Consider the following 24,575-nt stretch of genomic DNA (forward strand, 5'->3'; position numbering starts at 1 on the left):
GGCCTTCTTCAAACCCGTCAGAAAAGCACTGAAATCTCTCATGAAACAGCAAGTTCGGGTGGGAGCTCATCACTCATACTAATTTGTTTGAGAAAGTACTCTGTATGAATCTTCCTCTTTGTACGTCTCTTTTAATGAAATGTCACAGTGTCACATCACAAACTTTGAACTTAAAGACTAAATTATTCAGTTATAAGAGGTGTATAAAAACGTTGACCATAGCATCTGTGCATTTTGCGGGTAAATGAATACATAAGTCATAACTCATATATAAAGGGGTATAAAACAATATTTTATCCAGTGTCTCTCTAATTATACCATAATTCTAAAGTTTGATAACAGCATCCAGTAAACTGGTCCCAGAAATTATTTTCTACTAAAATACTAAAATATTTATAACTTAGTTTAATTCATTCATTTTTTGGTAATTGACATTAAAACATTTGATCAAATTCTTTAACAGACCTGAACAAAAAACACACTGTGTTAAAGCTTTACATTGTTTATACATTCAGGAACTACATTTTGAAAAAGCATTGAGCTCTGAAGCGCTGGTTTCCAGGAGTGAAAGGCACAGCCGTGCCCCTCTCAGCCCTCCACAGTGACAGTGGGACCGTTGTTAGTGTCCTCCAGTGGTGTCATGTCTGTGGAAACTTTTTTAGGCTCCTCTGTTCTGTCTTCCTGGCCTCCACCAGCCTCGAGAGGAGCGCTTTCTTCTGCTCCCTGCTGGCCGTTACTGGTAGTGCTGACTGTCTGCTCAGCCTTTTCCTCAGCTGGCTGCTCCGCTGCTTTGGTTTCATTGACAATCTGCACAGAGTCGGCTGCAGAGGCCTGTACTGCTTTCACTTCCCCATTCTGGACTGGGAAGATGCCCTCCAGTGTGTCATACAAGAACTGGTACTGGGCCTGTAAGAGACACAGGTTTGAGTAGAGACATTATAGAGACAAGATATTGTGCCATCCTGTAAGTTTTAGTTTGAGTTAAACTTCCTTCGTAGACTTAAAACTCACATAACTTTTCTAAACAGCGCAACACCACACAAATACAAGGACCAGAAAACACCTTTAGAGGATACATCCCGCTAAAACCAACAACAAATACCGGGCCACTGTACGCAATCTCTGAAGCACAAATTAGCAGCTGTAAATAGATCTGAAAACAATTCACGATTTACTCCTTTATTGAGTAATGTTTGCTAAAACTATGGCACCCAGCCGATTTAGGCCATTATTTATCTGCTTTTAAAAAGTACAAAACTGACTTGTTTTTCAAGATCCTACTTCAGTAGGAACTGATGGGCTTGTTTCTGACACCACACACAAGACAGGAAAACCAGAAAGAACTGACATAAGTAAGTGATGTAAATGCTGTATTTTTCAGGTTTGCTTCTGTCATGGGACTTTCTGAAAATATCCAGCAGTCCTTTAAAAGCAAAAATACTGAACTGAGGTGGAGAGATTATTCTAACAGCGTTCAAAATGAGACAAAACAAGGTTAAAGCGTAGTGAAGTACTAACACCACCTAACGAAAATTTCAACCATCATGTCTCGGTAAAAACTACCATAAACATTCATAAACATCCACTAGAAGGCACATAAATAACTATCTGCCTACCATTTACTGTCACTGACCAGTCAAGTGATACTTTTTGCACTACTGAAAGTTAAAGCTGTCAAACTGTGTGCCGACAGATTCGGTTCCTCTTTTCTCACCAGGCTGGAGAACATGCCCTGCCTCTCTTTGCGTAGGGTTTTGGCCACCTGGAAGATGTCCACCAGCTTCTCTGTCTCAGCACTGTCCAGCACGTTCCACAGAGCACAGAAAATCCCTGAACGGGACGAGCCGTCACTGCAGGGAGGGAGGACACGCACATACACAGAGAGAGGCTAAGTTTACACATAGTCATTTTCTCAGTTCCTGTGCTGCAGCCCAGTATGCAAATCATGTGATCAGTGAGGAGCTGCTCATAAATGTTCCTGGAAGTATCATAATAAATGTAGTTTGGGTGAGGCTGTGGCTCGCCCTGGCTTAGGACTGAGTGTGTGTGCGGTAATGGGTGGATGAGAGACAGACTGTAAAGTGCGTTGGATGAAAGAGTTGAATAACTCAGCCAAGACATTTTATTTACTCAGACTGGCTCTTTAGAGCCCCCTTGAGTGTAATTCTTGAAAGCCTGAGAAATGTGGACCCGATTACAGAATCACGTTTATAACAGTGGATGACTGGAAGGTTCTGGTTCACAGGGAACTACGGTCGGGGTCCGAGCCAAAACCCTGAAAAACAACCCCATAAAGAGGTGTGTCTGGATACTTTTGTCTGTATAGTGTATCTGGGGGACACAAGACCCTGAAAAGAAAAAGAGAAAAGCAAACTCCACACTTAAGAGAACAATACACCATGAGGTGACACTACAACCACTCTGATTGGATATTTTCAGACATTTTTAGTAAGATATTTGCCCTGATTGAACATTTGTTCAAATGTGAGGCGTCCCTCAGTATTTTCTGTCAAATTTCAGGGGTAAAAATGAAAATCTGTCAGTATGTCTCTATCAATACTTGAATTCCACGATGGTATGCCACTGAATAGCTTAAAAGTGTCAAATGATCTGTGACTTTTTAAAAAAAGTGGCTTTGGAAGACTGGAAAGTTGAGTTATCTTTTTGAAAAATAAAAAAAAATAAAAAATGGAAACGCTGTGGTCATGTACATGCTGCCCCTTATGGACATTTTCTTTGCGGTTGTCTTACTTGCAGTGGACCACAATGGGCACGCTCCTCGCCAACTTGCCGCTGCCACAGCTGCGCTTGATGTCCTTGATCATGTCTGTCAGATCTTGAGGTTTCTCTGGCAGCTCTACGTTCTCCCACTTAAGGAACTGGAAGTGTTTCACCGACCGACTGTCTTTCCTCTGTTGACAGAAGAGGTGCAAAACCGCTTGTGATGTTGAAATGACCAGTCCCATCGCAGGCTCACACTGATAAATATGGTAACGGTGCAGAAAACTACAGAGCTGGCAGCTGCTGTGTTACCTTGACATGATGGATCACCATGTTGCGGCTGATGAAAGCAGCGGAGGTGTCTGTGTTCACCACCTCTACCTCAAAGTCCCCAAATGTTTTCTTGTCTTTGTCCCAATAGACACAGTCAGACTCCTGCAAACGAGAAGACAATCATTTCCGATGTGCGTACCAAGAGCTTGCACAGTGATGTGGACTCTCTGGTTATGGCCAAGACGCTGATGCATGACACTGAAGGTACCTTATCTCCCTCACTGCAGCCTGAGAGCATGACAACAGTCGACGCTCTCTTCTGGTAAACCATCGTCCAGAAGTCAGCCATGGTGTCTGGCAGTGGAGACTGTGCTGCGATGAGGGCACGTGGGCCCCAGTAACCCTGTGTGGGCAAGACAACACATCCAGTCCGAACAAATAGGATGTGATGAATTCAAGAGTTAATGAGATGACACCTGCTACAACAGGAACACGGTTTGATACTTTTGTTTCCGTCCTGGTTAATAAATACACTCAAAGTGTCAGTAAAGTAACATACATTTATGTGGGAGGCATTGATGTACTTAGTGGAATCCTCATCCTCTTCATCCGTTGAGTCATCGTCGTCATCGTCGTCAGGGTCGCTATCACGACTGCGTCCTTCATCAAGCTTCAGCAGCACCCGGTTGTAGTCATCTGAGGGTGGCAGGTTTGATATGTCACGACACAAGTGAAACTGAACGTACGCACTCTGGTATACGAATGCACATACGGTATGTGATGTCCACTGTGAGCCCACTGCACATACTCTCATGTAATACAGCCGAGTGTAAAACGTAACTTGTCCCTGTGTTGAGCTGATACTCACATGGGATGACAGATGAAGAGCGATTCTTCTTCTTGTTTTCTTCTGTGATCCCAGTGTTGAATGTCCTCCAGTTTTTATAAGTGGGGAGTCTCTGAATTGCAAAACAAAGACTTTTTTAACTGTTAGGTCATTTATAGGGATGTTAAGGCTGCAGTAAGAGGCAGGAAGAGGGGAAATAAAGGAAAGGGATATATTTTAAATACATTTTAAAGTGATCATAAGATGTTCAGTGGCATTAAGCTGAGATGTTTTACATTATTGGCTCTGCCTCGTGGAATACTGCATATGTTCCATACCTCAAACTCATCCTCCAGTAAGGTGGGTTCGTTGTCTGCGTTTTTCTGTTTGAGCGTGCTCAGTGTGCTGTGGAGCTCAGACAGGGTGATCTCAGTCTCTCCAAACTGATTGTGCTCCAGAAGTGCCTGGTGAATCAAGATGTACTGTGCCTGCGTGAGGACAAATGCACTTAGATTAATACACAAAGGAGAGACAGGTTAAGGATAGAACAAACGCGCTGCTGTAACCCCATGTAACCGATGCCTTCTCCTCCTTTGTGATTGGTTTAGAGTTAATAAACAAAAATGCAGACATCTGTGCTGTGTTAACCTTCGCAGTGTTTTCCCCAAGACAGTTAGTTTCTAAATATCTTGTTCACTCAAAGTACAAATTAATGTTCAATATTTAAAAACAAAACACATAAAGGTACGTCACACACTCATGAACACACTCTATGCACGACCTGTTTTAGCTAGTTCTCCTCTGATTGGCGCTAGAGAGCACTGAGGATGAAAACAAGCACAAACAAACAGTTTTATTCCTCACACCATCACATTCATGATCAGCGAAGTCTTGAACTGAATCTTGAATTTCCCCTGAGATCAATAAAGTATCTATCTATCTGTCTCACTACAGTTTCTGTAAAACTTCTCAGCAACACACACACACACACACTTTACCTCTACTTGAACCATGAGACATCTCTGTCTGCGGAGTCTGACTACGTAGCCGTAGACGTCCACTCTGCCTTCTGCCTCCAGACCTTCCATCATGGCGTCGATGCCGATGTAGGTGCCAGTCCTGCCGACTCCCGCGCTACATGTGAGAAAACAACATGACACGTCCATATGTGTGGCAAGTCCGGCAATAGTTAAGTGGGGAACAGAGAGGGGATAGAGCCTGATGAGTGTGCCGCGTCTCAGTGACATCATTTAACCTGTTTTTCTCATTTCTCATCGAGGTTTGTTTGTGTACCTGAAAAGACGCATGAACAAACCTTCTGCTTTACACTAAGTGACAAACCACTTATCAGAACTGATAAAGGACTTCCTATTCCAAGTGCCCCATGATATTTCTGTGCTCAGTCATTCACACATACTGCGTAACCATCTTGCCCCAGAACACTTCAATGTGTCAGGAATCGAACCCGTAACCTTCTGATCGGCGAACAACCTGCTCTGGCTCTTGAGCTCCTAAATCAGATCAAACTTTATTATTGTTCGCACAATTCTTAGCTTCTAACCATATAGTTGAGTAGGAAAAGTTCATATAGACAAAAAGACAAACAAATATATAAAATGTACAGCACAAATTAAGGCAGCTATGGTGGGCCAGCGATGCACTAAAGGCTGTGGAAATTAGCACAGAATGTATTTTTAGGTTTGGCCTGCGTAGGGGAAGAATGGAAATAGAATGGAAACAATGGGAAATGGGAAGACACACACGTGTAAGTCTGTGTATGTTAGCCGAGTAAGACTGGGACTTGGACTTACCTGCAGTGAACGACGATGGGGCCGCTGAAGAAATTTTTGAAAGCATTGACGCGCCGCCTCAGTTTTAGGAGGAGATGTGCTTCCTCTGGGACGCCATGGTCTGGCCAGCTAATGAACTGGATGTGGGTCACCTCCCTCTCTGAGTTCTTCTCCCTCTTCTGTAGACACACACACACATGCAGAGACAAGACACACATGAACAAAAACACTAAAATTGCCAGACGTGCAGTACCAGCATACACTCTCACTATTCTGGACTCACGTTAGTTAGGGAGAGACGGCGGATGGTGTAATCCGGACACTGGTCCTCTGAGGTCAGCCTCACTATAAACTCTTCAAAGATCTCCGTCTCTCGCTCTGGAGACGGCCAATACTGCGCACACTTGATCTGCGACACAACATGGGAGTCAGATACGCAGCTGATTCGTCTCATTAGCAGATTGGTCGATCACATTCACTCTTACAGTTTTCTACAAGACCACCGGGCGAATGTGAGGATGAATTCTGGCCTTGTGCACATCTATTGCTGTTTATGTGCCCATGATGTGAGCGTGTTGAACGTCAGAGACAGTTAAGCTGTGCTGGAGGACAGTGTTCAGCTCCTAACTGAATCTACAATGTGACACTCTAACATAAGGCAGCAAGAAGTTCAAACTGCTGTTCTCACCCTGTTTCCTTCTTCACAGCGTGTTACCATGACGATGATAGAGGACTGCTGCTCCCAGATCATCCTCCAGAAGTCACTCACAGTCTCATCCTTCGGCCCTACAACACACACAGAATATATATACAGTATGCATAAACTGTACACGCAAGCATGCACACATCAACCACAGACTTCATGTAACTGCACTGACTTAGTATGCGAAGAATATGAGGACTTTACCTTGAGCTGCAATGTACTTTTTGGATTCCTTGTACCCCTGCAGCAAGGAAACAAATGATTCACCAAGACTGTCAAAAAGGGTTCATGAACTTTGTCTCTATTTAACCCGAAAAAGCTGTGCTGTTGGGCCTCGATATTTTTCATTATTTGTATGTAGCTTGACAACGTTTGATGGTTCTTATGACTGCAGCAGTGGTAGTGAGAGCAGTAGTAATTTGTAGTTATATGATCTGGATTTTTCTTACATCAACGAAGCTGGCATTGATGTAGTCACATCCTGTCTCTCCATTTCCGGTGGTCAGATGGACACGGTTATAATCATCTGGGCCAAGTCGGAAATAAATATTAAAAACATTGCAGAGGACACTTTAACAACCCTAAAATCCCATCAATAAACAAGTGTGTGGGTGTGAGAACTTTCTGTAAATGAATTTATGAAACAGTTAATCAGCTGATGAATCTTAATAAATCTTAAATATAAACATCACAAATCTGAATTGCTTTTATCTCTTTCAACCCAAAAAAGTGTGACGTGTCGCCGGACGGACTCACATGGCAGGATGTCCACATAGCGATTCTTGGGCGCATTGTAGGGCTTTTTGGCCTCTTTCACAGTGTACCTTGAGAATATCCTGGGGACGCTCTGAAGGCAGAAAAAAAATGGTATCATTTGCCAGCAACAAACAGCAATAAACAGCAATTCTAGAGGACCATTCACACCCTTTCTACTCTGTAACTGGAAGACCCTGTAAGATGCGCATCCATCCTCCTTGGTTCAAGTTCAGCCTTGGACTTTTGCTGCTACAAGCCATCTCCCTCTCCTCTGCTGCATTGTAAATCATCCGACAAAGGAAAAATACCAAAAACTGATATCAAAAAACAAAAACAGATATTAAATTTACCTGAAACTCAGCCAAGAAAAGTCTTCCCTCATCAGCCAGCTTCCGCTTGTAGGTTTCCAGCAGGACCTCTGCTGCGATCGGCTCAACAGTCAACAGGTTCTCCTCATCATCTACAAGAGCAGACAGGCCAGCAGAAGACAGAAAGTTTAAAAGTATTAATTTATTTATAGACATTGTTCCAAGTTACAATATAGTTTTAATATATTTCTCAGTTTAAATATAAAATTTATTAAATAATCAGTGACTGGTATAATCACCAAATTCAAGACAAGTCGAGGAAGGAAACAGGAAATCAAAGGTCTACTCACTTGTTGTTGAGATAAGCATCAAGGTTTCAGTCATGTCACTGCAAGAAAATACTAAAGATTAGCTTCATAGAATGTAAACCATGACAAATGTAGAAAGAAAAATGGACGTCCACACAGAGTTTGATGTTTCTGTCTAAAATGTTGTTCAAAGGCAGTAATGCCACTGTGAAAGCGCTGTAGATTAAAAAGACATTTCCTCGTTAGAAGAAGAAAAGCTGCAGGTGAATGAACCATAAGACAGTCAAAGTGATGCAGAGGATAAGATGCAGAAAGATCCTTACCGGGACTTTCTGCGCTTGAGAATGTAAATCTTGTAGGTGACAAAAAGCAGAGCAACAGACGTGAGAATGATGAGGAAGACCAGAAACCCGATCAGAGCTTTGCTGTCGTCTGTAAAACCATGGAAAAATAATATCAAAGCTGTAGCATTCATGTCAACAGCACAACGAACTGAAGTGGATGTGTGTACTGAACTTACATTGAGTGGAAACACCTTTTGTGACAGGCTCACTCTCTAATTCTCCATTGTAAGTAGTCACCTGGAAAGACAGAAAATCTGTTCATGAGGAATCATAGTGACTGAGGCAGTATGAGGAATAAAGTTGGAATAATACAGTGACAGAAAAAAATTAGGATGATACAAACCTTCACTTTGTAGGCTGTTAAGTAACTTAGATCTCTGAATTCAAAGTCACATTTTTCCTCTTTCTTTTCTTGTATCTCGTTCTCAGGGTCACTATCATAATGAAGTCTTGCAATGTATTCCTTTTTGGGTCCATAAAAAGATTTTACAAGGTGACAGGTTACTTTAATGACATTATGGTCTAGAACGGTCAGCGTCACTTTAGGAGTTTTTTCTGGTACTGTAAGAGAGAGAAGAAAAACAAGACATTTTCCTTTAGATGCAACACTGTATGCTAACACACAGTCAAAGTGATGTCTGATTTTCCCATAACAAAAGTTTTATCACTGATTAGTGTTGCTCTGTTGGTTGTGCTGGTTGTGAGTAGCAACACAAATACAAACTGGGTGCAGCAAAGAAAGATAATGAAATTTGACCTCAAAAAAAGGTATAAAAAGATCACAAGATTGATCGATTATTCATTTATTATTGTGTGTTCTTATTTGTTACATAATCATACATTTGTAAAAACTTTTTTTAAAGAAAATTTCTCGATTACAGTTTAGTTTTTCTAAAACTCAACACTACAGTGAAAACAAAACCTAATGATTGGAGGTACATTATAATGTGTGATGTTCTTCTACTGTAGGCCTGCATAATGTGTATTGATCAGATCAGGAAATGATAAACTGTCTCATATCACCGTTTAACATCATTTGTTAAAAAGACACATTGGATAAAATATCAAATAAAGTTCATCTTTTATATTCTGATAATGAATATAATAAATTGCACTGATAAACATATTCACCGTAATTAGCTTCAATAATTATTTATTGTCTATGTTGTGTTGATATTCAAAATTCAAATGTTAATTTAGTAATTCAGTAGTACATCACATGATTTCAGTTTTGTCCCAGTTCACTGAAAACGTTTCAACACAGAAATTGTCTCAGATAATATTTTCTTACACTGCCAGAATAAGAAAATACTTCAGACAGTTTGAATTATTTGTTTGTATTACGTGTGTGTTGACCCCAATCTGCTCAATAAGATGAATTTGTTGACACTTACTTCCAGGCTTAGTTTCAATGTCAGGAAGTGGAATTTCAGAAGGTGTCTTAACGTTGTTGTAGGTGGGTTGGGCTCCACAGGTGTAACTGGTGTATGGTGTCAGTCCAGAAATAATACATTTTCCTTCTTTTGAATATTTTCCAACTCGACCTGTAACGTAGTTGTATGAATTAGTTTGTTGTTACCAGCTGTGACAGTGTGGCTGGTATTGTTTTCACCTTGTCAGTCTGTGTGTGTGTGTGTATGTGTGAGCTTATGCCAAAGTGAGACCCCTATTGTAGTGGGACCCACCACTGGGGTGATTTTCATTTCAAGCATTTATCTGTCTGTCTGTTTGAGGACAGATTTTGTCGAGGCAGTAGCTTCATGAGTTGAGATCAAAATGAAGGCCAAGTTCATCTCTAGTGTTTGACTGAATAACAAGACAACAAAGTGAAACATAAAACAGCAGATTTTTGTTGGTTATGTTACCTATGAAATGGTAAGAAAAATGACACAAAGGAATCAATCGATCAATTAATCAATCAGTTCTGTAGCGTATTTCAGGTCATGCAGCTGCAAGACTGCAGCTTATTTACACCTACTGTCACTCAGCAACTCAACTATTTAGGTTAAATGACCAGTAAAAGGATTTCCACAAGCTTCCAAAAGTGAATTTGTGTAAATAAATTTTATCTAAACAATTAGTTCACCTTAATAATGTTACTTACCTCCATCACCTTTGTGGCCAGTAGGTGAACAACTACAGTTGTAAGAAAACTTCTCTAGTTTAGAAAGGTGAGAACAGTTGATGCTCTTGGTGGTCCAACTCCAATCAACGCTTGTATTGGTGACACGTTTCGGCTCAGTGGTTATCGTAACATCTGTTAGAACACAACAGAAATGTGTAAACCTGCTGTTGTCCATTTATCCATAGCTATGACAGAAGCTTATTGTTCTTCAGTTCATTGCACTAAAGTGAATATCAACATACTACAGTCAATCGTCACGTTAAAAGCAGGTATGTTTATCACGGTGACGTTGTCCTTAATGTGGCCGACACATCTGTAGTCTGTGAAGGGCTCCAGCTCCGACGGGGTCTTGTACTTGTTGGAATTTCCAGATTCTGAGGACACACAAGGACGACAACATTTCTCCAACAGCTGGTGTTTGAACCTCACTGCCTGTCAGCATTTTCTTCCCTTTTTGCATATGAATAAATTCACATTCATAACAATAAAGAAAGTCTCTTATTCAGAACTGAATGCACAAATCAATAAATCGATTTCATTTTACCAAAAAAATATAATTAATTTCTGGGGAGTTTAAAGTAAAAGTGATTTTCATTGTCAATTCTGTTCTGTCTTATCAGAATGTGAACATCTAATGGTGCAAGCTGCCTTTACTTGTTTCCACATAAATCCAATCATAATGTTTGACAGTCTATTTACTTTTAGACTTTCCACTTACCCACACATGTGTAATCATCTGTGACATTACAGTTTGCAGCTAAATCCACTTTTATGTCCCCAGGAAGTTTATTTTGAACTGTTGTTGTTATTTTACTTGGATTTAAGAAATCTGTTGAAGAAAGAAAACAGCACATACGTTATACACATGATGAAGTCATGTCTACACCACATGCAGTCCAAAATTCAGGAGACTCTCCAGCACATACCAATACTGATGCTTTTGGTGAGGCTAAAGGAAGGACAGTTTCCTGAAGCGAAGTTGACTGTCAGATCTGAGCAAAAGTCATTGTTGTTAAGTTCGATGCACAACGTTTTACTGTCGTTCATGCATGACTCAGCTGGATTATTATTTGATGCTGATAATGAGGACGTGATGTTCCAATCACTGTGGTAACAAACATATCCAGGGGAGCATCTCTCAACTTCTTTAATGTCATTTTGACCTGAAATTGACAAATGATACACAAACGTCCCTCTGTGTCATTTCTGAAATGAAACAAAGTAGATATGCAACTGAACAGTATGAATCAATTTTACTCACTCATGTCAATTGTTTTAGTTTTATTTCCAGCGTGGTAACATGATGTTTCGTTGCCGTTATTATCAATAAATGTCACACTGTGTTTATATTCAGTACACGGCTTCAGGTGCTGGATTTCAAGTGATGAGCTTTGATTGGAGTGCTGATGCTGATGGTACTGAGTCTGTCCCCGAGTTAGGCCTTCTTCCTCAATGTTTATGGTGTAGGTACCATTGGTAGAGCTTGTGATGTTGATCTGGAAGCCAAACTTGATGGGTGTTACAGTGTAATCACCTGCACACAAAATCAACAGAAATGAATTTTCAGTTCATGTAAACCACAAAATGACATTTTAAAAATCTCAGTCTTCACGTAGATGTTTGATGTGCTCCTGAGCTGAAACAAAACGAAATCCATACACTCTGCACACTCACTGTGTGAATCAAATCTTAAAGTGCATTCATTGCAACAAAAAAGCAGAAAGAACAAACTAATAGGATTAGAACAAGTGTATGTTGAGATGATGTTTATTACAAATAGAAAATGAATACTGATACTCACACTGTGCAGATGGAGGGGCTTGTGTGGTGGCTGGAGAACACATTGAAATGAGATTAGAAACAACGAAATATCATGACACAATTATAAGAGTCTGCAATTCTCTTGCAGAGCAACTTGAAGTGAAGCAAACATCTGTGTTTCATAAATGTTTGAACTTGTATGAGCCTTGGCAGCACTCGTGTTGGTAGCTGTTGTCTACACTACATATTTACACAGTCTCATCACAGTCCCATGCAAGAACAAATGGGGTTTGGTTGCAAAAGAGAAAATTCCAACCTTGGCTGGTAGATGAGGTGGTGATTGGAGGTGAGGTCTGGTTTTGAGAAGAGTTTGACTGAGAGTCTGGTGTCTGGTTGGTTGAAGTGGTTGTGGGTGAGTCTGAGGTGTTTGCAGGAGATGACTGATTGGCTGTAGGGTGGAGAGCATGCAGGAGGTCACCTTCAAGTAGAAATACTTGACTGCCAATAGTCTTACCTGACATAAAGCCTCAGTACGACTTCAAGATAATATTGTGCTGAATGCAGTGCAAATGTGTCCAATGAAACTGCAAACTTAGGGTGAACACGTTACCAGATGTGTCAGCTGAATCGAGTGCCTGAACCGAGGAGTTTGAGGTGGGGGTTGGCGAGGTGAGTGGAGGTGTGAGGGAAGTGACAGAAGCTTCTGTCACAGTGCGTGGAGCTGAGGATTCGTCTGATAAACTGGTTTCTGAGCGAAAAGTGGAATTTGTCGCGGTGCGTGGAGGTGAGACGGGTGAGATGGCTGCATTTCAAGAAAACAAAATCATCACAACATCACAATGCTGGTTTCTATGCAGTTAAAAGATGCAGCTTTGTCCCTTTGACGATGATGACCACAAAAACCCTGCTTCCTCTTGTCACAAAGCTGCTGTTCTCTGTCCCACTCGTTACCCTCTTTGTCTACTACACATTTGTTTTAACCAAGAAACAGGACGAGCGATGATAAAACAGGACATAGTGGCATTTAGCAAGAGCAGCTTTACATTCAGAAGAGAAGAGGCAGAATTCAGTTGGGTGTGTTCAGTCGGACTCTGCAGCTGGAACGTGGAAATGGAATCGAGCTTAATATAACAAACGCATTTTACATATGAGCTAACTTGATGTGCTCCTGAGCTGAAACAAAACGAAATCCAAACACTCTGCACACTCACTGTGTGAATCAAATCTTAAAGTGCATTCATTGCAACAAAAAGCAGAAAGAACAAACCAATAGGATTAGAACAAGTGTATGTTAAGATGATGTTTATTACAAATAGAAAATGAATACTGATACTCACACTGTGCAGATAGAGGGGCTTGTGTGGTGGCTGGAGAACACATTGAAATGAGATTAGAAACAACGAAATATCATGACACAATTATAAGAGTCTGTAATTCTCTTGCAGAGCAACTTGAAATGAAGCAAGCATCTGTGTTTCATAAATGTTTGAACTTGTATGTGCCTTGGCAGCACTCGTGTTGGTAGCTGTTGTCTACACTACATAATTACACAGTCTCATCACAGTCCCATGCAAGAACAAATGGGGTTTGGTTGCAAATCAGAAAATTCCAATCTTGGCTGGTAGATGAGGTGGTGATTGGAGGTGAGTTCTGGTTTTGAGAAGAGTTTGACTGAGAGTCTGATTTCTGCTTGGTTGAAGTGGTTGTGGGTGAGCCTGAGGTGTTTGCAGGAGATGACTGATTGGCTGTAGGGTGGAGAGCATGCTGGAGGTCACCTTCAAGTAGAAATACTTGACTGCCAATAGTCTTACCTGACATAAAGCCTCAGTACGACTTCAGGATAATATTGTGCTGAATGCAGTTCAAATGTCCAATGTCAAATGTCAAATGAAACTGCAAACTTAGGGTGAACACGTTACCAGATGTGTCAGCTGCCTTAACCGAGGGGTCTGAGAAGGGGGTTGGCGAGGTGAGTGGAGGTGTGTGGGAAGTGACTGAAGGCGTGGCAGAAGCTTCTGTCACAGTGCGTGGAGATGAGGATTCGTCTGATGAACTGGTTTCTGAGGGTAAAGTGGAATTTGTTACGGTGCGTGGAGGTGAGACGGGTGAGACGGCTGCATTTCAAGAAAACAAAATCATCACAACATCACAATGCTGGTTTCTATGCAGTTAAAAGATGCAGCTTTGTCCCTCTGACGATGATGACCACAAAAACCCTGCAAAGCTGCTGTTCTCTGTCCCACTCGTTACCCTCTTTGTCTACTACACATTTGTTTTAACCAAGAAACAGGACAAGCGATGATAAAACAGGACATAGTGGCATTTAGCAAGAGCAGATTTACATTCAGAAGAGAAGAGGCAGAATTCAGCTGGGTGTGTTCAGTCGGACTCTGCAGCTGGAACGTGGAAATGGAATCGAGCTTAATATAACAAACGCATTTTACATATGAGCTAACTTGTTTATTGATGCTCATTTGCTTGGGTTTCACTTGAAATTACAAAAGAAAATAAATTTGCAAATCGTTTTTCTTTTTCGTCATAAAACAGTACAGTATAAAGCATGTGGCATGCAAGAAAAAAAAAACTTTGTTTGTGTTGTGTTTTATCGAAACGTCCACTTCCATCTGACCAACAAAACAGAATCGGGCTGAGCATCAGCTGTCGCTGCGAGTTCAGATACTTCCTCATTTTGGACTTAATGCTGTCTTCCTATGACAAAACACTAACAAGGCTGCCCGAAGGCTTCTTCACACAGTAAACTGAAGTCTATAAACATATATCACACGTAGACACATGAACTATTTTTACTTTGATGAAAAGTCCTGATAGATCTCTCACTGCAGGATAAACAGCTTATTTCTGTAAAGCTGGAATCATCAATTTTTTGGTCTCATACCCACAATCAGGACATATTGGATTTCACTTTCTGCGTGATCAGTGACTTAACATATTCCTGTGATGGAAACAAAGTTCCAGCTGTATGTAAGTTATTGCAAAATTCGACTCATCTAAATCCAGACGACACTCAACATGGAACTGAACTCTTTTTCTTATTACAAATCCTCTGCTACAGATTCTGCACAGTGATTGCAGGCAGTGTTTTCCAAAAATGGGATTAAGTGCATCTAAATTTCATCACAACAGATTTCTGATACAGTAGAACTTGATGAATAACATGGAAAGGTGTGAGGAAAGCAGCCATCACAACATCAGTTTAGACATCTGACTTGTTTTTAGCTTAGACTCACTTTGCAGGCTCTTTAGCCAACTTAATGGGAAGTGCTAAAATTAGACCCTTAGGCCATGGTAGGCTGTAGATGTTATTCAATAAGTAGTCTATTTTGGCTCAGATTACAACCCAATCAGAAATAACAGGGAAAATATCTGAGAGTAAAGTTCAACCTTTTCTTCTCCTTTGGCTCTATGAACATCACGGTGCTTCCTCCACTGGATCTTTAATGTGAAAGAAAATCACCTCTGCGGATCAGTTGCATACTGTACAAACAAGCGCTTCACACTGTGGAGTAACATTTCTCCAGAAGAGCACTGTTGTTTATCATGTAAATACTGTTTCTGCAACTAAAACCGGTAGCGTCAACAAAACTACTTTAATAACAGCAAGGAAATAAATTGCTGTCACAAAATTAATTTAATTTGAAGATCAAACTCATTTTATGAGATTTTGCAGGCTTTGGCGCTGCTGCAGCCATGAAGAGATGAGAGTAAAGACAACAGGATATAGCGAGAAGCAGAGGTGTAGTTGTAGTAGCGGCGTGATTATAGCAAAGCTTTTTTTTTCTATTGCAATAACAATCACACTTTATATATTAGGCAACTTGTTTGTTGTCACTCACTTTGTGGGGACTGACCTGAAATTACAAAGAGAAAAAAAAGTGTAAATCATCGCAGCTTTTTTGTCATAAAACAGTACAGTACAAAGCTTATAACACACAGGGGGAGGGGGAAAAAGTTTCAGTTAAGCACCCACTTCGATTACACCAATAAAACTCTTCTTGCAGGGTCAAATCATTATCAAGTCAAAAAGAGGAAAAGATGACTTTTTAAAATCCGAAGTTCTGCAGAAGGCAGCGCTGCACAACCTGGTTGCTATGACGATGCACACACTTGCTATTCCAGGAGGCAAACCACTATTTCCTGCTTTGCGCTGACAGCTAGCACCTCCCCGTACTTACAAAATTAGTTTCGGTTTGAACTGCTCGGGCTGAAACTTCAAATTTGATTAGAAATGAAAGTTCAACCGAATATTGTTTAAAGTCGTATTGTGTTTTATGCCGTTTGCCCTCAATGTGAAGCAAAAATAATTTACACCAAACTCTGTGCTCTGATATTGCATTTGTTTTACCAAGTTAATATTGTGACATGGAACAAAAGAGGCTTTCAAACATGTCTTTGCTGTTTTTTGGTTTTGTTTTTTTTTTCATTTGTTCTTTATAATAATAGCAATGAGTAATGAGTAATGAGGAGAGGGAGGACAGTCAACAGTGAGCCTCAGGATGTGGTTTGGTGCTTTCTTGTTTCACTACAACGAGCAGCGATGCATGCTCTGTGCAGTGACATTTCACCACTTTATACTTTATACTTTGTGGTGGCTGGTTTGAACTGTTATATCAGTCAAGCGTTTAAGAGAAGAGACGTTGCTGTTTGAACGTTTCTGGTGAGAAAACTTCATTGAAACCCTCATTTCATCTTATCTAAGTTTGCTTCGCCCACACCGTTAAATAAAGTCAATTTTTTTCTCCTCCAGATTTTATGCTGGGTCAACTACTACTTTCTTTTCAGTGTTAAGTGTGAAATGAAGGTGTGATATTCAGGGAAGATGATAGTATATAGAGTAACCATAGAGAAAATATTCAACTGTGCAAAGTTGATAGCAGTTAACAGTTTAGAGACACTTAAAGCTCAAATGTCCCCATACAGGTCCTTGAGTCCATTTAGTCGCCTGTCATTTAGTGAAGCCGTTGACACAGTGTGGGTCTGTCTCTCATCTATCAGTTCTCAATTCTCACCTTTCTTTTCTAATCTGCCTCTTCTCCTATTTTGCATCCACCAAAGACCACCCATCCCCTGCTTTGTGACAAGCACACTGCCCCTCCTCCTACAGACTGCTGTAATCATGCAGCATTCTTCACACGTCTGACCCCACTTCTTCATTTTAGACACTGCACTTCCCCCTCTTATCTTTTTTTTTTTCCTTGCATGAATTCTCAAAGTCATTTACTGTTGCTCTGTGCACTGTGCTGTGCTGTGCTGCGCTGCGCTGCCAGGAAATGAAGGCAGCTTAGAATGGAACACGGAAGTGGTCAACTTTTTGATCACACTACTCTGTACTGCTACAGCTACAGAAAGCTTGGAAATCCATATCTGAATGGGGCACAGCTGCTCTCATGCAATCAGTTTGACTAAATGAAACTGGTGCTCACACAGTTCTTGGCCTTCAGGGTTGATCTGACCCTACGTTCGCTCTAACATGGAAAATATAGCAGCAATAGCTGAGTTTTGAATTTTACGCTGTGAATAAAGCTCTGCGCGCCATTTTCTGCTCTTTAATGTAATGGTTAAACGTCACGTCAAGTATACGTACGATACTCAGCACAGGAGTAATGAGTAATATTCACAGGATTTTTTATTTTTTTGATACTCATCTGTTAAGACTTCTAGATTCTTACTTGTGTAGGATTTTGAATGTAGGATTTGTAATATTTTCAAACTGCGGTTTCTACTTTTAATTGAGCAATGCATCAGAATACTTCCTCCAGCACTGGGTAGAATTGGCAATATCACTCAGTAAAAGTACTCCATTCAAGGTAAAAGTTTTGCAATCAAAACTGTACTTAGGTCAAAGTATTATGTGTAATATTTATATCAAAGTATCCTCTTTTTTTTAAATTAAATATCACTTTAATGTTGTGAGTGGTCAAGTTGGAGAAGATATTTAGGTATTTTTATGTACTGTCAAATGGTTTAATTAACTGCATGGCAATGGATTGTATTTTATTATTATTGTTTATGACAGGCTCTTAAAAATTTATTTTGCAAAGTAAAATGTACAATACCTCACTCTGAAATGTAGTGGAGCAAAACTACCTGGTAACATAAATTACATCAAACTGGAATTAAAGTACTGGGTTACCCAACTGGTTATATGTTATTAAAGTGAACTTGATTTAAGACAATTTAAATGAAATTATTTTTTAAAAAATGCCCTAATTGGTATTATATTTAATTGCTACTTGTGTGTGTGAGAGGTTTAAGTTTGAAAAGTGATGCTCAGTGGAAAAGTGAAGACGTATATAAATAACCCACGTCTGTTGACGCAGTACACAGTACCACGACTCAACTCCCACACTCTGATAAGCAAAGGACAAATACTGACCGACTGACATGAAAGACAACAGAGTGAAGGGTGTACAGACTCAGTCTCAGCTGAAAATAGCAGAAACGAACTCTGAGTGATGCAAGAAGCAGTAAGGTGGGTGTGGCTTAACACACACACACATATGCATGCATGTACATGTACATGTACACATGCACACACACACATATGTATCATGTACACTCACATCCACTAGAGTTGAATGAAGAGCTTGCAAGGACACACCTCAAAAAATTCTCTTATCGCTGCTAGACATGAAACCCCCCCATCCCCAAGCACCCACCAACAAAAAAAAGACACACACACACACACACACAGACAGATGCCATCACACATAGAATGTCAAAACAGAACAGAAACATGATTGCAAAAATTCCCACAGGTTTGTACCAAATGAGAGAACACATTTAAAGGGAAGTCTTCTTATTAAGAGGAGTCTTTGATTGAACATAACTGTTTATTCTTTTGCCAAAGGGGCTCACAAACCTGTCACTTCTTTTTTTTTTTTTTTGTGCGCTGCACTGCCTTGTGTTCGGAAAATTTAAGAAACGTGAAGTAGCATAAACGGAGCAACAACTCAAAGACATGATACACCGTAGCCTGTCATTTCTGCCCTCAGTTTTTACTTTAAATGATTACATTTTGTGTGCTATTATGTTCTCTGGTTTTCTAAAAAAGCAAATTGTCAAGCGTGCTGACAGATTCATGTCTTCATGTCTCTATCTCAGACATGGGAAATGTTTCACCTTTTCCCATAAACGCGATCACATGCTCGACAGCTGTTTGATACAACTTCAAACACAGTAAAGGAGTTTAAAATAAGAGACCTCATCGCTTACAGTCGAGTTTTGCACCATTTACAGATTTTTTTTTCCCCTAGATGGCTTTCATATGACATACACGAGGACCAAACTTCCTAAAACACCATTTCCTTTCCACAGCGCTTTCACAAAGAAGATGTAGTAGTTACTTACAGTTGATCCAAGCAATGATTCCAGCCCAGAGCAGCAGGGTCTTCAGACCACAGAGACCTGCCATGTCCGGGAGTCAGGGTGTGTACCGCTACACACCATACAGTATACCAACGGGCAAAAATGCACACGCCAAATCGAAGCTGTATTTCCAATTCTAAACCGAACCCTAAAATAATAGGTTAAAAACGTCTGTTTTAAGCTACATACGTTTTCTGTCTTATCAGTTGGCACAGCTTCCTGGACTTGTTCCCCAAACCCTAAACCTCGCCTCTGGTTTCAAGTCAAGCAAGTGGGAGTGATGTCACACGCAAAGAGCCTGCCTTTACCTTAACATTATGGTGACAGGAAGCTTCACTTCAGCTACTCCACCAAGAACAGGAAGTCCTCTCTCATCTGATCTACTTGCTTCTGCTCAAGTGTGAAAACCCTCTGACTTACGAAAAAAAGAGTGAAGTTTAGCTTTGGTGTGAAGATTAATACATGACTGCTTTCAGATTCGCACATTGACTTCATATCGCCACACAAAAAGGAAAAGAAACGATGGTAGTAGCACACATTGAGGCTTCCAGGTTATTATCTTCTGTCTGGTTGGCTTCTGTTAGACTGTCTGAAATCAGATAATCAGGAAACATAATGTAGTTTACATTTTTTTGAACTCCTTTTCTCTCTCTCTCTCTGACTCTTCTCGGCCCTTAAGTTTACAGACACAGAGCCGCTCGGCCATGTAATCAAAAAACGCACGAGGCCCCAATCCTGCAATGCACAGGAAAAAAGAAGCAGCCTTTCCTGTCTTAAACTTTGTTTTCTGCTCTTTTTTTCCCCTTTTCTTGGTCTAAAGAGAGAAAACATGTGGCCATTGGCTCCAGAAGTGAATTTCTTCATTTCTGCTGTCCGTTCTGTGTGAAATGCATTTATAAGGGATGTTAGATCTCTTCAAAGTTATTGATCGTGCATGGTGTTTGATCATAGCGTTCTGCCTTGGAGCCCAAAAATGCTTTACTTCTGTTTACATACACAAGAAAATAGGGGATAAAAGAGGAAGGAGAGGAGTAAAGAAACCCTCTGGGGAGTGAAACTCACACACTGGGTGGTGAGTTGATGTGAATCTGGATGAAACACAGTCAGCTATTTCAAGCAGTTATATGAAAATAATACATGCAACTAAGCAAACCCATTTTTTGAGACTGGATCGCAAGGTACTGCACTGTTACAGGTTTTAACTTAATCCTACAGCGGTTATATAGTGGATGAAGTTTATATACAGTATAAGTACACACTGATCAAGTCAAACTTCTCAATAATATTTGTCATTAATATGAAGAGATGAAAGTGTCAATGCAGTGGTTACTTTCTTTCTAAATTATCATACATTTATGTGGAAATAAGTTTGAATCTGAAACCCAATAGGAACATACTGTGTTTCCGACAAAGTGCTCACATTTTTAGTATGAAAACCTAAATATGGATTTCCTCCTAGACCTGTGAAACACATGGTATTTGGCTATTTCCACTTTTAAGATTCTTGTAATCAGGAAGTGGCTCTTAAGCAAGCAGCCTCAAGTCAATGCAATCCAAGTTAAACTGGGTTTCTTTTGTTTGGTGTCACGCAACTGCTCATACGTTTTTTAATGCTGTCAACCAGATCTGACTTCACTGTGACACGCACCGGTATCGTTTAGCCGCAACATTAAAACCACCTGCTTAATATTTTGGGATTCTCGATCAGGTTGGGATCTGGGGAGTCTGTAGGTTGCTGTCATGGTCCTTGAGACATTCCTGAGCTGTTTTCGAAATGTGATGGGGTACCATTGTCCAGCTGGTGGGAGGCTGCTGCTGGCAGGAAGAGCCAAAATAAAAAATAAAACCCTTTACTTCTAATTCTCTGCATTAAATGAGTATATTTGGTCATATTTTAGTATGAAGCCTCCTTCTTCTTTCATACTCTGGTCCCATTTTCACTGTTTAAGTTTTGTTACTGCATGCTATCATTAACCCAAAATAAAGTTTGGCTAGCACATTACATACACACATATATCAACAGAGAGAGAAGTGAAATACAAACACTTACTGTGATTAATTCAGAGCAACAAAGTGGTGAAAATATCCTGTTTATATTGTTGACTTTATTAAATTGAAGTGATGGAAGAATACACTATCGTTACCTGGCACACATTGTTTAAGAGGCACTGGGTATTTATCCCTACCCTTGCTTTTTCTTCTGAAATTTATTTTTGGCAAACCTTTATTTGTGTCTTGTATCTCTCCACCAACCAACCACAAACTGAAAACATGAGTCACATGGCCTGAGAAATGACTCAGTCATTGGACTGTCTTAGCTAACCATATCTCCTTACAGTGCTGTCATATTTTGGGACTGAGCGTATTAAATTAAAACTATTATTAATTTGCTGGAGATTTTTTTTTTAACATTATTATTATTATTTTTAAATTTATTAAAAACTAAACAGAAAAGTTACAAAAGAAGACCAATCAGATACAGAATGACACACGGATCAAGTCCAACTCAAAACCTGACTGAGATCCATCTTGGTCTCCATAGACTGTGGTCTCCATAATTCTGCATAAGCTTGAGATCCAACATGACATCAGCATCCACTTATGTAGGACCTCTTTTGTCTCTTTGCATCATATCTACACATTACATCACAACTTTTTTCATCATGTTTCCTCCCGCCCTCCCATTATTTGTATGCATTCATATCTTTTACCAGTAATTTGCCTTTGATAACTGTGTTCATTGTCAGTGTGATACAAAGTCTGGTGTGCATGGGCGTCTAAACTGTTGTCTTCAACAGTCACAGCTTCAGTTTACATTCTGTCTCATACTATTAGTCACTTTTGACATTTTTATCACTCAATAATGACCACAATTTTCCATAATGAGAGAAATGCTGTGGTTGAATTTTTTTTTTTTTTTTTGCAAAACCTTCTCCTGACATGGGCTGAGCACACATTCCCCTGCTTTAGTGCCCAGTTGCTGGTCAGGATAAAATCAAAGTTCCCCTGTGTTTGATTGTTTTCGGACATATCAAAATGGGTCTCTGGGTCACAATTTGTATCTGCTATTGATTTTTTAATTTCACAACAAGTTCAAATACCTGGTTAAACTCTTTTATTTAATTAAATCTTGCCCTTTTCCCTTATTGAAAAAACTAGAATCTGTGAGCATACAAATACTTTATACTTTTATGGAAAATTTAACCACTGGGCACAAGATGTCTACCACTTCCACATCTGTATGTTGGACCACAACTGGCTGCTGTACTATTTGTAAGGTCACAAAATAAATTTAAAAAAGTTTAATGTGAAACTTTTGCCCTTTATGAGATAATGTAAAGGTGAAGCCTTTCCACCGTCAAATCCTGCACGTCTATCAATAAGCAAAACTCATTTTTGAATGAAAGGAGACTTTAATAATCTAAAAATCATGTCAAAGAGAGAGAGAGAGAGAAAGAGGGAAGGAAGGATGAAGAGACAGAAACAGAAATAGAAACAGAAAGCTCACACATATGTGCAGAAGAGAGAGTGTGCCTAAGAATAGAGAAGAGTCAAAAAACCAAGATTGCATTTCAAAATTATTCCAGATAACATCAGTGTCATTTCCCTGTTTATCAGTAAAGTGTATGGAACTTCAGATTGCAGTTGGCCCATATGAACTCACGGAAAGCGTGATATGTGTGCATCTGCTGTCTGAAAGACTCCAAAGAACCAAAGAACAGAATTAGAATTCCTTTATTGATCCCCAAAGCGAAATTCTTTTTCAGAACACAGTCAGGAAAACTAACTGAAGGGAGGTGAAGTCCAACACCTCGCCAGCAAACAGATATTTTCTGTAAGAGTCAGAGGACCAAAGAGAAGGGAAATCCTGGGTCAGCAGTCAGAGTTTTAAGACATTGAGCTGCTGTGTTTCTGCCGGTTGGCCAGGTAGCTTTGCATAACATCTTGCCCATTAAACCTTGATAAATTTACTTACTCTAAGAGAGGAAAAGGAATAGTTCAGCATTGGGGAGACAGTCAGACTGTCCAAATGTTCAACTATCTGATATTGTAATGGTGGATGTGTATTATTTGTCTATACAGACAAACAAATAATTGTTTTGTTACACAAATAGCGCATTATTTAATTCCTATCTTTAATACAGTATATTTTGGTTTAACGCGTGGTTATGAGTGAAATGTGTTTTTGATGAACACCATAGCACACTGACGGAATCACAGATTTATACTTAATACTTTAAACTACTCTATATCGTCATCATTAATATTAGTATTATTGTATTCCCATTGTTATTTGCTATTTGACCTATCTTAACCCAGGCCAGGCTCAGTGAGGTCTATTCTAGCAGCTCCCTGTTTCACATTCATCGAAGAGAAACCTGTGAGGCTGCAAGGTGAAGGGAAACTAGACAATGTCTTTCCTCCCACATAACAGTGCTTCCTCTGTTTGCTAAGAATTCAGGGGGAAGCACTGATTTCACCTTGGATTAGGTACATTCCTGATGCTATTACACGTGTGTCATGTTAAAAGTATAACCAAAACTTCCTCTATTGTCAGTCAGCTAAAGTAACTGTCACGAGCAGCGATGGTCAACCGAGTGAGGGCAGGGAATCTTGATGGATTTCCAGTTACAGCGTGACGAGAATCAACATAATTGTCGGTCCTGACAGTAAAAGTATCTCTGGCCTCTATTTTAAGCTCTGGTTGTTTATGAAGGGGGTGAGGAAGGGGTGTGGCTTGAATGAGAGTCACAGCTTCCCCAAATTTGTTATATATATATATTTTTTTTTGCATCAATTTCTACAATCTTGAGCTGTTGCTCAAAAGTTTTAGCTCACTTCCTCTATCGTCTCCTCCTTTTTCCTTTCTTATCAGTGTAAATGTGTGAAGCTCTTCATAATGGCAGCGAGGACAGTTAGCAAAGGAGGCCACAGAATATGAACTGATGTTTGTGCTTTTAGTTCCTCTGTGCAGTCACAGCTGTGACCACAGGGAGGTGTGATTAAAAACGGATTGCAAGCAATGCATGCACTTGCCTGCCTGTGCTGAGCAAAGATGCATGCAATTTTTCCTTCACTTTTTGCACGGTGCACCTACACCTTGTATGTGGGTTAAGAGTTTCACATGTTGTCGTTTTTCAGTTCAACCTCTTCAACATGTGCCTGCTGTTGCTCTCAGTAGTTTGAGACTGTTCAAGTTTTGAACACCGTAGGCACTGTTTAAAGATGCTGTTCGGGGCAGTATAGAGATGGCAGCCATGATGCAAGTGTATG

General features: G+C 40.1%; 1 protein-coding gene across 12 annotated transcripts; it reads right to left on the reverse strand.

Moving 5' to 3' along the window:
* Positions 1-111: 111 nt before the first annotated feature.
* Positions 112-19,592, reverse strand: ptprc (protein tyrosine phosphatase receptor type C). Of its 12 annotated transcripts, none has more exons than XM_046391171.1 (33): positions 19,284-19,592; positions 15,770-15,784; positions 13,529-13,660; positions 13,253-13,282; positions 12,526-12,717; positions 12,232-12,363; positions 11,956-11,985; positions 11,416-11,688; positions 11,081-11,317; positions 10,873-10,983; positions 10,397-10,528; positions 10,134-10,286; positions 9,424-9,573; positions 8,373-8,590; positions 8,206-8,266; positions 8,009-8,117; positions 7,728-7,765; positions 7,420-7,529; positions 7,070-7,160; positions 6,763-6,839; positions 6,518-6,554; positions 6,299-6,396; positions 5,894-6,019; positions 5,632-5,789; positions 4,819-4,954; positions 4,159-4,308; positions 3,863-3,953; positions 3,554-3,690; positions 3,263-3,397; positions 3,034-3,156; positions 2,752-2,912; positions 1,715-1,850; positions 112-906 (listed from the first exon to the last, which is right to left on the reverse strand). In XM_046391171.1, exons 1-33 carry the CDS (start codon positions 19,345-19,347, stop codon positions 589-591), a joined length of 4,161 nt encoding a protein of 1,386 aa, XP_046247127.1. In that variant the 5' UTR covers positions 19,348-19,592; the 3' UTR covers positions 112-588. The 12 variants fall into 12 exon arrangements, with proteins under 12 accessions (XP_046247127.1, XP_046247126.1, XP_046247128.1 ...); XM_046391170.1 differs by lacking the exon at positions 13,529-13,660 and adding an exon at positions 13,835-13,975; XM_046391172.1 differs by lacking the exon at positions 13,529-13,660 and having other exon boundaries at positions 19,284-19,591.
* Between the last annotated feature and the right edge of the window lie 4,983 nt (positions 19,593-24,575).

The sequence above is a fragment of the Scatophagus argus genome, chromosome 6 (assembly GCF_020382885.2).
Source record: "Scatophagus argus isolate fScaArg1 chromosome 6, fScaArg1.pri, whole genome shotgun sequence".
NCBI classification, from domain to species: Eukaryota; Metazoa; Chordata; class Actinopteri; family Scatophagidae; genus Scatophagus; species Scatophagus argus.

Excerpts from the sequence above, each read along its gene's own strand:
- ptprc (XM_046391170.1), bottom strand. The coding sequence starts at position 19,347 with ATGGCAGGTCTCTGTGGTCTGAAGACCCTGCTGCTCTGGGCTGGAATC. Across the intron at positions 12,364-12,525 it reads CGATTCAGCTGACACATCTG|CCAATCAGTCATCTCCTGCA; the intron begins GTAACGTGTTCA and ends TCCACCCTACAG. Across the intron at positions 10,984-11,080 it reads CACCAAAAGCATCAGTATTG|ATTTCTTAAATCCAAGTAAA; the intron begins GTATGTGCTGGA and ends TTTCTTCAACAG.